Below are 15,846 nucleotides of genomic sequence, written 5' to 3'. Positions count from 1 at the left end.
AAATGATGGGCATTTATTTAAAGCATAATTGCTGGGGACCTACGGTGTACTAGAACGCCCTAGTTATGTACTGCTCTGACAGACCTGCAGCGACTGCTTAAAGTATTTCTCTTTCACCCAGCCTCCAGGAACCCGAAGGAAAGCACTGGGCCTGCCTACCTCAAAAGGCCAGGACAGGGCTCACAGGCGACAGACAATGTGCTTCTGAAAGTAGCAGGGACACGAAGGCCAGCAGCTGCAGCCAACCTGACTGCAGGGAGCCCGCTGGGGTGTAGGAGCTTACCCGTCCGGCGAGTACTCGAGGTTGAAGACAGCACCGTGGGTGCGGGTGCTGAGGTACACTGAGTCTGCGGGATGGATGGAACCATACAGGTTAGTCATCGTGCGGAAATTGTCCCGAGCCGGGTCCACGAACAGCCCGCGACCGAGGCTTCGCTCTCTCAGCCACCCGAACAGTCTGGCACCAGGGCCGCCCAGGCCGGCGCTGAGGCCCTGCCGACTCCAACTGCCCGCCTTACAGTCTGGCCTCGAGCGTCTGCGGGGCGAGGAGGAGGGTGACAGCTCTGCCTGCGACGCGGCAGCGGACAACTCCAGAGCTTCGGGGGCCGCGAGCTCTCCGGCGCGCTCGGCTGGGGACACTGCCGGGCTGCCCCGGAGGCGAGGGCTCCCGGTGGCCGGCGGGGGAGAGGCCGCGTCAGCTCCTCGCTGTGGAGACGCCGGCCGCGGAGCTGGAGAGGGCGGTCTGGAAGCTGCCGCCGGCCCTCCGAGAGGCGGCGGCTCCTCAGCTCCAGCCGCCCCGTCCCCGCCCGGGCTGTGGGGCCCGAAGGGAAACATGACCAACGCCCCCGCCCCCTATTCCGGGCCGCTGTCCCGCCGCCCGACAACTCAGCGCTCCCGCTCCAGCCGCCACTTCCGGGTGTCGCGCCCTAAACCCGCCGGCTGGGAAACCCGCGCCGCCGCTAGTCTGCCCTCCTCCGGGGACGTAAAAGCAGGGACACCACCGCCGTGTGCGCCACAACCTCAGAGGACTGTGAAGTCAGGAGCCACTAACCCTCTGCGTGCAATATAAGACGCAAAGGACCCGACTACAAGCAGCAGAGTCGGCCCTCAGCTGTCAGTGAGCACTGGCTGGCTGTGCGCCGGACCAGTCTGACAAGACTGGATCGGATTACCTGCTGTTCTTACACTGAGATTGAGTTGGGTTGGGAGGGAGGGTGATTACTGTATTATATGTAGGTCACACACTAAATCTCTTGGCACACTGCCTACTCAACCTCGAAGTCTAAAGATTCGAAAGCAGTCGAATTTCAAAAGCATTGGACTGTATAGGGCCTAGATTCAAGGAACCTATCGTCATAAATATCTGCCCAAATCTTGGTTGCTGCGCAGTAAGGTAAATCTTTTATCAAGGCCAGAGCCTTCTTCTCTTCCCTGCAAAAAGAACATACATGCGGCTAGAAGTAACTGAGGGGAGCTGGAGAGCTGAACCAATTCAAATCCACAAAGCGAGAGCCCACTGTCCACCGCCGTGCTCACACTGCATCTGCCAAGCACTGCACGGTCCCTGAGGACTTTCCTTTGTGTTCCTAGTACCTATTTTCAGGGAAAGCATAGACAGGGAATGGGGATTATCAGTGCAGGGAAGTTTAGTCCTCAAACAGGATAGCTTGAGGTAAAAGGAAAGGCAAATAGGTAAAAGAACTAATCAATTTTCTAGGTCTGTAGCATTGTAGGGAGCTCACATTTGGTGACTGATAAAAACCTGAAGGATGATCCAGCCTATGGTGATAGACTTGGAAGATGTCTGGAGAAAGGGAATTAGATATCCAATGGTTGAACTTTAAACAGAACATCAAGAAATTGTCATTCGGTTTGTATTGGCTCCACATAATCAGATTTCACAATGCAGGGGATTCAACATGAAAAGCATACCAAGGTCCCAAAGCTATTGAAGAGCTGTTCACTGGGCTGAGGATATGGTTCAGTGGTGGAACATTTGTCTAACATGTGTGAAGCCCTGACTTCAACCCCTAGTACTGCAGAAAAAAAAAAAAGCCAATCATGTTCACTGATAATGTAAGGAAACAAAATGGGAGTAGAGAAGGAGTTTATAAGTTTACATGTTCTCTGTTCATGTCATGATGACTCTCAAAACGTTAAAATGTAAATAAATTCAAGGCAATGGTTGTAGCTCAGAATAAGCCATTTAGTAATATGTGGTTTTAAAAATGCCTGTATTTAGTATGTGACTGTTCACTTATTCCAAGTATTTTTTACTGAGACCTAAAATAAGAGCATATTAAGGCTATGATTCTATAACATCAGTTAAAACAAAACAAAATGAAAAGGCACCAAAAATAACACCCAAATTCAGCCGTACCTCTTCCTGTTGACACACTACCTTTGAGAGTTTATTCACAACCATGTTAATGAGGAATTAACTTCAAATCAATCTACATTGACCAATTTCCACACAATATTGCCATTTGGAAAGCGTAAGAATCTTCAACCTTAGTAGCCAAAATTCAGTTAGATGTCTGCTCACGTTTAAAGCATCATTGCAACTCTATGGCTTTCTGGTCTTTTTGAATCACAAAGGAAGTAAATGACAAAATGATTTTCTGAATGTGTCCCCAAGCATCAGTGATCTCATGTCCGTGGACACTCGAGACCTATTTCATCAAGCAGGTGGGGAACACTTTTTTTTCTCTATCCAATAACTAGATGTTTTGTGCTTTTTAATTGTTATGCAACTGATTTCCTCTACTGCAATGTAACTGAAATGATAAACACTGGCCTTTCCTGTCAGTCCTTGATGCTTTCAGAGCAGTAAGTTCATTCTCAGTCTGTTTACTATCATTGTTTCTGTTCACTGAATAAAATCCCCTGTTAGCACTGACATCAGGCATCTTCTCTATTGAAACCCTGCATTTCAAGCTTTTTGAGGTGATTATCCGTCATGCCATCAGATTGGGAAACAGCAAGTGTAGACTCTATCATTGCTTTTTCTCGAGCAGGGCGGTCAGACTTTCTCTGATTGTTACAGACCTGTAATGAAACACACAATCAGTATCTTGGTCCATTATAACAAGGGTAATAAAATCCAAGGTCTGATGAAATCAATGAGGAAAAGCCCTCAAGGTTATTCTAGAACAAAGGGAGCAAAGTAGGCCAGAAAGATAAGTAGCTTGGTCAAGCCTAATGGTATATAAACTTGGAAATCTAGTTCAAAACCATGTCTGCCAAGAAGTCTTTCCGAAGGACTAGAGAGCTACCTCAGTTAAGAGCACTTGCTCGTGGGGTTGGGGATTTAGCTCAGTGGTAGAGCGCTTGCCTAGGAAGCGCAAGGCCCTGGGTTCGGTCCCCAGCTCCAAAAAAAAGAACCAAAAAAAAAAAAAAAAAAAGAGCACTTGCTCGGGGTTGGGGACTTAGCTCAGTGGTAGAGCGCTTGCCTAGCAAGCGCAAGGCCCTGGGTTCGGTCCCCAGCTCCGAAAAAACGAAAAAAGAAAAAAAAAAAGAGCACTTGCTCTTGCAGAGGATCTAGATTGAGTCCACAATCATCTGTAACTCCAGTTTCAGAGGGTCTGACACCTTCTTCTAACCTCCAAGGGTACCAAGTATACACATGATACAGGCATGCAGGCAAAACACACACACACACACACACACACACACACACACACACACTTTTAAGAGTCTTGCTTATTCTAAACTTAAAAAAAGATGGACCTGGAGTTAAGAGCATTTGCTGTTCTTGCACAGGACCCAGGTTCAGTGTTCTGCATCCACAGAGTGGCCCACACCTGCAGTAACCCCAGTTCCAGGGGATCCAATACCCTCTTCTAGCCTCTGATGAGCCCTGCATGCACGTGGTGCACATATACATATGCAGGCTCACATACATACAACTTTAAAAAAGAAAACAATTCCTTCTTTCCACCTGGACAAAGTGGCTATCCCTTCTACTCAACCCTGAGACATGAAGATTACTTAATTCACCTCAGTAACAGTTTGGGCAAAAGAGCAAGACTTTGTCTCTTAAAAACAAAGTCTCCCTTTTCCTTTAAACATCTATGATTTATCTCAGAGTTGGGCCAGGTGCCTTTAATCCCAGCAATTGGGAGGCAGAGGCAGGTGGATCTCTAGTTCAAGGCCAGCCTGGTCTATAGAATGAATTCTAGGACAGCTAGGGCTACATAGAGAAACCTTGTCTCAGAAAACCAAACAGGTAGGTAGGTGGGTTGGTAGATAGATAGATAGATAGATAGATAGATAGATAGATAGATAGATGAATAATCTCACAGTCAAGAACAGAGACTTCATCTTCCTTGAAGATCTTGCTTTCCAGATGACAATAATATAGCTCATAGGCTACCCCTCTGTCCCCAGTGAAGCCCAAGCAGGACACAATATTTGTGAAATTAGTAGTTTATATTGTATCCAAGTATGTCGGCTCATGCTGAGTCACGAGGTTCCCTGAGAATTTGACTCTGCCTCAGCAACACGACTCCTAAGCCATCCTGAGCTACAAGCACAAGATACTGTCTCACGAAGCTAAAACCAAGAATAACACCAAAACCCCCCGCGCACTTAGCCACTGATGCACTGAGAATGTGTCTGACATTTCCCATTTATTGTCTCGTCCTCTAAGCAGCAGCACTGTTATTATCCCCATTTTATTGAAGAAACTGTGGCTCAGAGGAGCATAGTAACTTCCCTAAGGTCACGTGGCTATGCCATTGCAGAGCCCAGGTCAGGTTCCAAGGACATGAAGTCCCACAGACTGCACTAATAACCATTTTCTCTGATGATAAAATACTGAAAAGCACTTAAAAATGAAAGCTATTAGACCAACTTAGCATACGAAGTATGGCAACCTACTTAATGGCAACAAGGAGGCATTGCCTGGCAAAGCCAGGAGGAGCCAGGACTGGCGGGGGCCCTGCGGGAGGGCTGACCTTGAAGTTACCTGTAGACTAGGACGTGTCAGGTCACGAAAGAAGACTGTAGGGGTAGAGAGACTGATAAACTTCGACCTTAGAATAAATTCAGTGGTTTGGGTTGATGTTGTTGGTGTTGCTGTTGTTGTTGCTGTTTTCAGTTCCCCAGCTCCAAAAACAAGGGGTTTTGTTGTAGAAAGCAGACCTGGAGAAACTTCTCGGCGAGTCCTCATTCGCTGTCTTCATCCTTAGCTCATTTTCTGCAAATAATTAGGATGACCTCTGAGATGAATCAAGGGCAGAGTGAGTCGTTTACTGGGAAACAGGGCCAATTTCATAATCAATCTTGGTGATAAGAGAGGACAGAGACAATTCCAGAAAGATAGGCAGCTTGGACCCAAGTCTGGCCAGCACTAAGAAATAAAAGCTAAGACATCTGACTTGGGGCCTCTAAGAATAATCAGTGGATGCACCATTCCACCCTGGAAAATGCACGCAGTATAGCACACCAGAAAAGGACAGCTTTGAGACAATACCTTGCCATCTTAAAGTCGGACACTCCATGTCCAGTGCACCCCTGCACTGAGAGTGTGAATGATGAAAGTAAGAGAGAAGAGAATAAAGGTCAAACAACCAGTGCCCTTGGCTTAAAGCTGGGAGGTTTGGTCACTCCCGACCTCCAAATCCATTGTCTACAGAAGCAGGTAGGAAGAATGCTGGGATCCAGAAGGGAACTCAGATAGTGGGAAGAGCTTGAGGCGTATGCCCTGTGCCATACAATGACCTAAGCTTTGCCTTCCCTAGGTACAGAGAGGCCCTAAAACTGACACAGGGGAGGTGGGTGCCAACCTGGTCAAAGAGTACTGGGATCTTTGAGTAGACCCAGTACAGGGCACTGTGGACAACCATGCTATATATGTACCTTTCACCCAGGCAGGTCACTATGACGATGTGTTCCTTGTCAGCTTGGCTGAGCCAGCCTGGAGAAGAAAGGAGACCCATCCAGCAACCCCAGACAGCAGCTTAGTAAGAGCCTATCCAGCCCAGGTGTGTCCATCTGTAGAGATCTGTCCATCTACCTACTTGCCTAACCTCCCTCCCACATTCATTCTAGTTCCTTGTCTTCGTATCATCTGATTTTTTTTCTAAAGTCAATTTGTTCTTTTGTTGCCTCTTTCTCCCCTCAAGAGTGCACGTGAAACTGTTGGGAAGGCCCTACTGAAGAAAACACCGACATTTCGCATTGAACTCGGTAAAGTTGTACTGGTGCCTAGCTAAAGCTTTTACCCCTACTGACTAGCGTTCATGGTACTAGAAGGTACTTTGCATACTATCAAAGGAGAAAGGTAAAAAACCAACCCAGCCACAAACTCTTCCAGCTACGATGGAGACTACCTGCATGATACGCAGGTACAATAGCGGCACAAACGTTGTGAGAGTAACCAACCACTGTCTAATTGGATTAAAGCCCCATGAGATGAACTCATGCCTGGCACTGCTCATGGAACCAAGAACATGTGACTAGAGAGGGCATGAACCAAGGGCAAAACACATACTATTGTTCTGCTAAAGGAATATAACAATGAAATGACTATATTGTGCTATACCCATAGAACTGTGTCTCATTCAGCCATCGTTACGGAAACTTCCTTCTGCAGTAGATGGGAACTAATAGAGAGGCCCACAGCTGGACCATGTGCCAAGTGAGAAACTTTGGACACTCAGTCCTAAATGGGTCAGACATATTTACCAAACCCCTTCCCTCAGGGCTTAGGGAGCTACGTGGAAGATGAAGGTTTTAAGACCCAGTAAGGCTGGAATACAAGGAAACTTCTAGACACAACATGACTGATACATATATGAACACACAGAGAGCATGGCAAAATGCAGACAGCCTGCACAGGTCTAAGCCAGACGTGGTCCAACTGTCAATCACTCGCAAATGTAGAGTTGGTTTTATCCAATGGAATCTCACTGGGTATACAAATCACACTGAAGAATAGCCCCCAGGCTGAGCCTTAGAGGGCCAGCACCAGGTGAATTCAACAGTTCTTCTGGAGATCTTTTTGTCTCCAAATGCAGTGTTTGGGTTTTTGTTTTGTTTTTTGTTTTTTCATCTTACATGTTTTTTGCTTCTTTATTATCGTTTCTGATAATTTTGTGTTTTTATGAGTGTGTGTGTGTGTGTGTGTGTGTGTGTGTGTGTGTGTGCGTGCACGCATGTGCATTTCTCCTTTTTTTTTTTTTGCCTGTGTTTGTTTATTCTGTTTGGGCTTTATTTGCCTGTTTGTTTTCTAATGAAATAAAGCGTGACGTTGGATGGGAAAGAAGGTTGAAAGGGTCTGGGAGGAAACAGAGGAAAGGAAACTATGATCAGAATATGTTGTGTGAAAAAAAGTCACTTGGAAAAAAGACTATGTAAAAGTCTCTATACTTCTATGACTTTAAAAAACTACTCTAATCCCAGAGGACTACTGATATATGGCAGTTACCTCAGAAGATGTACTAAGTGAATTTATGAGTTGCTGGGCTAACCGTTTAAGAACAGAGACTACTTCCTAACCTCAGCGAACCTGCCACCTACGGCTAGGGAGAGTTTAGAGTAGGAAAAGCCACTTGTGTCCCTGGCACAGTTCTGAGCTTTATACATGCTACCCCATTTTCTCTTCACACCAGCTTTATGGTATTTAACATTTCACCAGGAAGAAAAGCAAGGCTGTGAACCATTACAATAACCTGCTAACATTCGTTTGTTTTTTGTTTTTTGTTTTTTTTTTTTAGCAAAATTCATATTTGAGTAAACATGGGTCTTCTCCCAGGGAAAGAGAGCGGCTGTGCTGCTGATACACAGGTGAGGCAGCTGCTACACTGCCCCGGGGAAGGCAAAGCGGGCATCTGTAATGGGTCATGGGAGGAATGATCCCTTGTCATTGGAAGCAAAGGAAGTGGACGTTGGAGGAAAGAGCTGGAACATAAAGGCAAGGATAAGCAAAGGGACATCTGGGTCACAGCAAAGTGAGCACAGTTAACGGGAAGACAAACCATGAGAGGCTGCGTTGTGAGAATAAACTGCAGCCTCTGCCGACTCGAACAGAACAGAGCAGGGATTGTAGATGGCTGGGAAGGGAGTCTAGAGAACAGCCATGAAGATCTACAGTGACGCACTTGCTGCCTGTCTCCCAGTATCCATTATTCATTGGTTAATTGCCAGGCGCCATGGTGCACATATTTAAACCTAGCATGAGGGAGGCAGAAGCATGGGGATCTCTGTAATGCTAGCCTGGTCTATGTAGTGAGTTTCAGGCCAGCCAAGACTCATAGTGAGAACCTGTTTCGACAGACAGACAGACAGACAGACAGACAGACAGACAGACAGACAGACAAAACCCAAACAGTCCATTGCTGCCATTCCCTTTTTCTTTAGTAATTAGGATCTCCTAACGCAGCTGAGCACATGGTCACATACTTTCCTTTGTAGCTAAATGCAATGGGCAAAATCTGGCCTGAGATGTAAGTGAAAGCAATGTGTGTAACTCCTACATCCTGACCTTATGGCGAGGGACAAGGGATCACCACTGCTACTCCTTTTTGCTGGTGACATTTATCCTGTAGGCTAGAGCAGTTCCGAACATTAAAAAAAAAAAAAATACTAGATCAACCCTCAGCAGCCCATATGGAAACTATTAGACGAGAGAAAGAGAAAAATCTTATTTAAACCAATGTATACTTTCTCTCTGGGTAGTAGCAAGCCAAGCTGAATCCTAAGAAATAAGCCCTTGACTTACAGGCTCATGGCCTTATTCAGGGGTTATAAAGAACCACGGACAACTTTTATTCCTTAAGTAAGAAAAAATATTTCTTTATTTAAGAAACATTAAAGAAAATATGTCTTTATTTATGACAACTAGTCATAAAGCTGCATTTAGACATTGGCTTCAATATCTAGAGTTGCCATTGGATGTGGTGGTGTATGCTTGTAATCTCAGCATTTGGCAAGCTGATGTAGAAGGAGAGCTATGCGTTCAGGACCAGCCTGGGCTACACAGTGAGTTCAGGCCAGGCAGGACTATATAATTAGGCATTCATATTCATTATCGTTCTCTCTCTCTCTCTCTCTCTCTCTCTCTCTCTCTCTCTCTCTCTCACACACACACACACACACACACACACACACACACACACACACATTCGTTTTTCTCTTTCCTCCTCCCTTCCTCCTACCCCTCTCCCCTCTGCCCCCTACTACCATTAATAACAAAACAAACTAGAAAACAGGAACCAAGAGATGTCACAGAAGCTGAGCTGCTCCCTGACATAGTGACCCGGGACCAGGAAAGAACTGCTAGCAGCAGAAGCCAAGCACCTGGGCTTCAATCAAGAATGTGTTAGCGCCACGTTTTCAGTGACCTGTTTCTTTATTACACATGGCATTGAAAGAGGCAAAGAAAGCTCTGGATTCTGATGGCCAGTAAGACAGCACTATAAATACATTTGCTAAAAATCCCGTCTGCAGGGGAAAAAAAGACAGAGTCACACAAAACCAAAACCGGAAGCAGAATAAGCAACAGTAACTGGGTACCACTCCTAACTGGTTAGAGGCCAGATGTAGCCCCGGGGAGACTACAGTCCCCTCCTACACATCCCTTCACCTTTCAGTGTATGCATGTTACTTCCCAAGTGTATATGATAGCGTTTGGTGATTCACATTCTGAGATTTAGAGACTGCAACACAGATCAAATGGTTCCCCAGCATAGGTCCTGCCATCTCACAGAAGGGCTAGTGCGCTTTATCATCTTCTTAGAATTAAATGACTCGTCCTGGCCAATGGTAGTGGCATATAGCTACAGTCCCAGGAAGGAAACTTGCTGTGAGTGTAAGGCTAGCCTGGGATACATAGTGAACCACTATATCAAGAAGAAGAAGAAGAAGAAGAAGAAGAAGAAGAAGAAGAAGAAGAAGAAGAAGAAGAAGAAGAGGAGGAGGAGGAGGAGGAGGAGGAGGAGGAGGAGGAGGAGGAGGAGGAGGAGGAGGAAGAGGAGGAGGAGGAGGAGGAGGAAGAGGAGGAGGAGGAGGAGGAAGAGGAAGAGGAGGAGGAGGAGGAGGAGAAAGAACAACAACGACAACAACAACAACAACAACAACAACAACAACAACAGCAGCAACAACAACCCTAAAAAAAATCAGTAACTCCCTTTGGCAAGGTTGATATGGTAAAGTACTTTGTAAAGTTTTTCTTTTCATACATTCAATCTCATCCGTATCTATAAACCTATAAAGTAGCTAAGGCAGGTAATATTATTCCCCAGAGATAAAGACATAGAGGTCCTGAGCCAGTTGAGTGGCTACCTCAAGGCCATTTCTTGAAGTGAAGAGTAGTCTAGAGGTTTTGGCATTATGCTTTTCTCTATATTTTCTAACACAACGGAATGCAGACAACTTTCAGTTTCTTCTCTCCTCCTCTGACCACAGAAAATGGTTTCTCAAAGAGTCCAAACTGTCGCTGGAACTCTAGTGGAGGGATCCTGGCTGGTCTAAGTGAATCTTGGTAATAAGTGCATTTCACTTGTCAGTGACTAGCATGCGAAAAGAAACTAACGTGACTAATGAGAAATGAAGGGGGCCTGTATGGCTCCCCAGCAGAGATATGACAACAGCATGCCCTCCCCACAATCCGGACATCATTCTACCTCTGAAGTTGAGGGAAATGAGGCACACCACCATTCCGCTGTTAGACCAGTGACCTGGATTTCCTGTACAACCCACAGCTGACAGCAGCTAACACACTCCGCACTACACAGTCACTAACGGTCTGCAAGACCCCAAGTGAAGACCATTCACACCAGATGGGAGGAAGAAAGAGCTGGGGCAGGGGGGCTTTTTTTTTACCAGGGCAGCCATGTTGTTAGCTTTATATAACAGGTCCTATTAAGGCAATATTAGTTTGAAAAATATGAGTTTAGAACAAATGCCTATGTTTAAGAAAGAGCTTAGAGTTTGGCCAAATAAATCACAGGCTACTAAAAGCTACTCTCAGAGCTTCACCACACAAATGCTACAGAGCTATACGGTCAGACTCCCGCCATGTATATTCTGCTGTTTCTGGTTTGCGAGGATCGTAACTGTTTCTACAGTGGAACCTTAAAGCACTGACTGAATCTGTCTTGGATATATGCAGAGTCGAAAGCCTTTAAGATGAAAATCAGATCGCGTATTGATTTATACAGAAGGCATTACGTGGATGTTTAGAGATACATTATTTTGGTTGTCTTATTAAAATATGCTTTTACAAAATTTTTAAGGAATCGTTTTGAGCAATGCAGTTGATTTGATGCTGTGGATTTTACAATGTTATTCTACAAACGGGAAAACTATTTATAGTGGGGGAAAAAAAGAGTAACAACAACCAGAACTAAGCTATAATCAGAGAGCAATTCATGGATGTACAAAGAGATGCATGGACAAGCATATATACGCATACAAAGACACACGCATGCACAGTATCGTATACACGCAGGCTCAGGTACAGTTCTGGTGGACTGCTGAGATAAATTACGGCCTCTTTATACAAGTGGCCTCCACTTTCTACGAGGCACCACTGAAAATAATTATGTGTTGACCTAGAAACATATTCAAGTAGCAATTTCATTAAAGAAATTTACATGAATGTCTTACAAAGAAAATAGGGAAGAAAGCATGAAAATATTAATAATGGAACATAATAAAATATATAGAAGTATACATTCTCACAGAATACAACAGAGTCATATTATTTTTAATTTTCTGCTTGATTTTTACAGGAAAGAGCAAGCTACTTATCACTTAAGCAGCTGGCATGCATCTTCGTGGTATATTAGTTTTATACGGAAATACATATATATATATATATATATATATATATATATATATATCCACACTACACTATAGTGCTAGACAGAAATACAGAGTGCACCTCAGTCACAGTGGTCAGAGGACTAGGGGATAGAGTAGAGCCACAGAAGCCAGGAGGCTACACCTAAAAGCACACAGACTAAGGTACCTGATCCAGGAAGGGTCTAGTCACAGTGGTAAGCGTAGACAGACTGTGGCAAGCAGTACTGGCCATTACCCTGAGGCCAATGCAAGTCTCCACTGGCAGGACACATCTCACCTTTATTTCAGTCTCCTCCATGAGCTCTACAATGTCAAAGGGCAGGTCTTTCTTATAAGGAACAGGGTAAAACACAAGGTTCGAGGCAATTTATATAAGAGTAGTTTGGACTTATGGCTCCAGAGGGTGAGAGTCCATGATGTTGGAGCAGAGGCTCCTGTGGTAGTGCAGACAGCTGAGAGCTCATGTCTTGTACTGCAAACATGAAGAACAAACTAGCTACAGAGGAGGCTTTTTATGTCAAAGCCTACCCTCAGTGATACACTTTCTCCAACATGGCCATGCTTTCTAAGCTTCTACAAACAGTGCCACCAACTGGAGAGCAAGTGTTTAAATGCCTGAGACTCCGGGGGAACAACTCATTCTAGCCATCGGAGTAGTCACATCTGTTAGCGTTTTAGAGATTGTCTGATGAAGTAGGCAGAGTAGAGGTGACCCACCTCTACTATTGTTGGAAGGATCATATTTGACAAGGACCTAATAGAAAAGAAGGCAACAGAAGGACAGATTCAAGCTCCCTTCTTATCCTGGAACATCTGTCTTCCTGCTCCGAGGCATTAAAGCTGCCAGTTCTCAGTACCCCAATCCCCAGTTCTCAGCCTTGAACTAAATTCCCTTCCTTTGCTAGTTCCCCCAGTGGTTTGCAAACCACAGAGAGTGGGACTTCTATATTTATATTTGTGAGCCTCAAAAGTCAGACCTATTGTGGGCCCACTATGAAAATCCACTGTCGATTACAGTTTCCTATTGGTTCTACTTCCGTGAAAACTCTTCACAGGTCCCACCTTCTGTAGTAGCCTATTGCATACGTACATTTCACAGCACATCTTCCTATCAGCTAGTGTATCCTACTGAAAATAAAGCCCCAGGCTGTGATCTTGCAGGTATCATTTGGCTTTCCTACCCAGTAGTTAGGATGGGGTAAATGACCACTGGTCTATGACGCTTCCAGGCCCCAAAGCTCTGTTTTTATAACTCATACTCCTGAGGAGGTTACATGAACAGTCTGAAGCTGAGGCAGTTGGCAGTGATGCCAGGGTTAAAAGTCATGAGGTATAGCAAGTCTGCTAGAGTCAGGATGGGCCATGAGCACACAAAGGAAAGGGAGGAACTGCGAGGAAGGGAAGAGAGCACAGAGGTGAGGAGGAAAGTTTCAGGTAAGGAGAGATGCAGACAGATGAGAACGAGGAGTAGCTGGGTCTTTTGGCGGAGTCCCTGGATCCTGCTTGCAGAGGTCTCTTGGAGGCCTAGAATGACTTCATCAGCTTCCATTTTTCCTTAGATCATTATTGGGTTTAACTAGTCATTGAGACAGGGCTTATACAGTGACAACAAGGATCAAGAGTTAAAAACCAAGAAACTGGGTCCTTCCAACTATGGAGACTTCTAAGACTCAATACACTGTAAAAAGAACTCCTATCATATAGTCTTTATATAAAAGAAAAAACACCCCTAGAATACGTCTGATATTCTCCTAATCTGCTATAGATACAAAGATAGACTGATTCAAAACTCAAGATTAATTTGTGGGCATTCTTCCCATTTTAGAAATGAGAAACAGGCACCAAAAGCCAGGATTCGATTCAGGCAATTTAGCCCCGAGAGTTCACCCTCAGAACCACATGCTACTCTTATCTATACAAGCTCACTGCCTAGGATGGCAACCCAATAGTGATTTTTAAAAATCCCCCAAGGCCACGTGTGGTTGTGCAAACCTTTAACCCCAGCATTTGGAAGGCAGAGGAGACAGATCTTTGTGAGTTCAAGGCCAACCTGGTCTTCATAGCAAACCCCAGGACATCCAGAACTTCATTAGAGAGACCTTGTCTCAATAAACAAACCAACAACATCTTTAAGGATTTATTATCATTTTTAAAAATTACGTGTATAGGGAAATTATGTATATATGACTGTAGATGCCTGTGGAGGCTAGAAATGCCTGGATTCCTTAGAGATGCATTTATAGCTGGTTATGAGTTGTCTAATATGAGGACCAAATTCTAGCCCCCTGCAAGAGCGCAAGTCATCTCTTGGGCCTCTTCTCCTCAACTCCAGGTGGAGTTGGCTTGGCCTTGCTGCCTTGAGAGGCATGTGTCATCGGTTTTTACAGGTTAGAGGCTGGGCTCCTGGGGCACACTGTGCCTTCCAGTTCCCAAGAGACTGCTGCATTCCCTCATGCAGTGAAGCATGCAGATCACTTTGTGTTTGTCTGTCACCTTGGAAGTCAAGGAAGCACGGAGGCTTGACAGAACAATTGGATATTAACCTCGTGTACCCTGTGTAACTTGCAAATGTCATTGTATCCTGGCAATTACAACTGGATTGATCATGACAACTGCCATTATATTTTGTTTCTGATAAAGGTATAAGAAGTCTGATTGTTCTCAGTAAAATTATTATAGCCTCAGTCTTTCTGTAGCCCCTGGTTTCATTCCTTGCAGCCCATATCACATGCCCTTGGCCAAGTGAGTGGGTGCAGACACTTAAACCCTTTACCTTTAAATTTAATCAGATCTATAAGCCTGAACTCTATTTCCTGCTTTCTCCAAATACATTCAAGTAATTTAATTCTGAATCTATAACATCTAAAACAACAACAGAGTTGCTGCTGCATCCTCTCCCCGTCGCCATGGCTGCCTACAAGCTGATGCTGTCCCGCATGGCGAGATCGCTTGGAACCTGGAGAACCACTTCAGTGGCTGGTACACCAACCTGAGCCCAGCCGGCCACAAGGAGGCAAAGCGCAGCGGACAGGCGTTGTGAGATGCTGGCTATGAGTTTGACATCTGCTTCACCTCTGTGCAGAAGAGAGCAATCCGGACCTTCTGGACAGTCTTGGATGCCATTGACCAGATGTGGTTGCCAGTGGTCAGGACCTGGTGCCTCAATGAGCGACACTATGGGGGTCTAGCAGGTCTCAATAAAGCAGAGACTGTTGCTAAGTGTGGTGAGGCACAGGTAAAGATCCGAGACGATCTTACAATGTTCCGCCACCTCCAATGGAGCCTGATCATCCCTTCCACAGCAACATCAGCAAGGATCGCTGGTACGCAGACCTTACTGAGGACCTGCTACCCTCCTGTGAGAGCCTGAAGGATACTATTGCCAGAGCACTGCCCTTCTGGAATGAAGAAATTGTCCCCCAGATCAAGGAGGGGGAAAGGGTCTTGATTGCTGCCCATGGCAACAGCCTTTGGGGCATCGTCAAACATCCGGGGGGTCTCTCAGAAGAGGCTGAACCGGCTAACCGGCATTTCATGTCTCTTCATTGACATGTAAACTTTAAGAAATTTCTTTTAGGGGCTGGAGAGATGGCTCAGTGGTTAAGAGCATTGACTGCTCTTCCAGAGGTCCTGAGTTCAAATCCCAGCAACCACATGGTGGCTCACAACCATCTGTAATGGGATCTGATGCCCTCTTCTGGTGTGTCTGAGGACAGCAACAGTGTACTCCTACACATAAAATAAATAAATAAATCTTTAAAAAAATTTTCTTTTATCAGATGATTTTTTTGTTTGTGTAAAATAATGGGTTTTGTCGTGATGTTTTCCCAGATATTGTTTCCCAGGTAACTTATAACATATTCTCCCTATGTGTTGTCTGTATTAGTTGTGTTAAAGCCTACTTTTTCCTCTCTTTTTCCCCCTTTGAGTGTTTGTGGTTTTGATGATTTCCTATCTAGGAATCTCTGACAGATTTTATCTCTGTCTATTAAGAGTTTTAATTTAGTTCTGATATTAAGGTCTTTGATCTACTGA

The 15,846-nt window shown here is 45.0% G+C and overlaps 1 protein-coding gene, 1 long non-coding RNA gene and 1 pseudogene across 4 annotated transcripts in view; 2 read left to right on the top strand and 1 right to left on the bottom strand.

Annotated features, from left to right (window-relative positions):
- The window catches only part of Dcaf10 (DDB1 and CUL4 associated factor 10), a 40,533-nt gene extending 38,484 nt beyond the window's left edge, over positions 1-2,049 (bottom strand). For 2 of the 3 annotated variants that reach the window (XR_010066397.1, XM_006238066.5), the window contains exon 1: positions 284-2,049. Coding sequence is in view for 2 of the 3 variants with exons in the window: in XM_006238066.5 (XP_006238128.1) it covers positions 284-834 (551 nt within the window). In the remaining variant the exon portion in view is untranslated. The remainder of the gene's footprint in view (positions 1-283) is intronic. The other variant, NM_001107935.1, reaches the window with a different exon arrangement.
- Positions 1,099-6,544, top strand: Dcaf10l (DDB1 and CUL4 associated factor 10 like). The gene is made up of 3 exons (XR_592489.4): positions 1,099-1,393; positions 5,874-5,987; positions 6,129-6,544. It is a non-coding gene; the product is annotated as a DDB1 and CUL4 associated factor 10 like (long non-coding RNA).
- Positions 6,545-14,702: 8,158 nt separating this feature from the next.
- Pgam1-ps8 (phosphoglycerate mutase 1, pseudogene 8) lies at positions 14,703-15,588 on the top strand (annotated as a pseudogene).
- Positions 15,589-15,846: the final 258 nt, after the last annotated feature.

The sequence above is a fragment of the Rattus norvegicus genome, chromosome 5, assembly GCF_036323735.1.
Source record: "Rattus norvegicus strain BN/NHsdMcwi chromosome 5, GRCr8, whole genome shotgun sequence".
In the NCBI taxonomy this organism is placed as follows: domain Eukaryota; kingdom Metazoa; phylum Chordata; class Mammalia; order Rodentia; family Muridae; genus Rattus; species Rattus norvegicus.
Note: the sequence above shows the minus strand (reverse complement) of the source record. Positions and strands in the feature narration are given on the sequence as shown.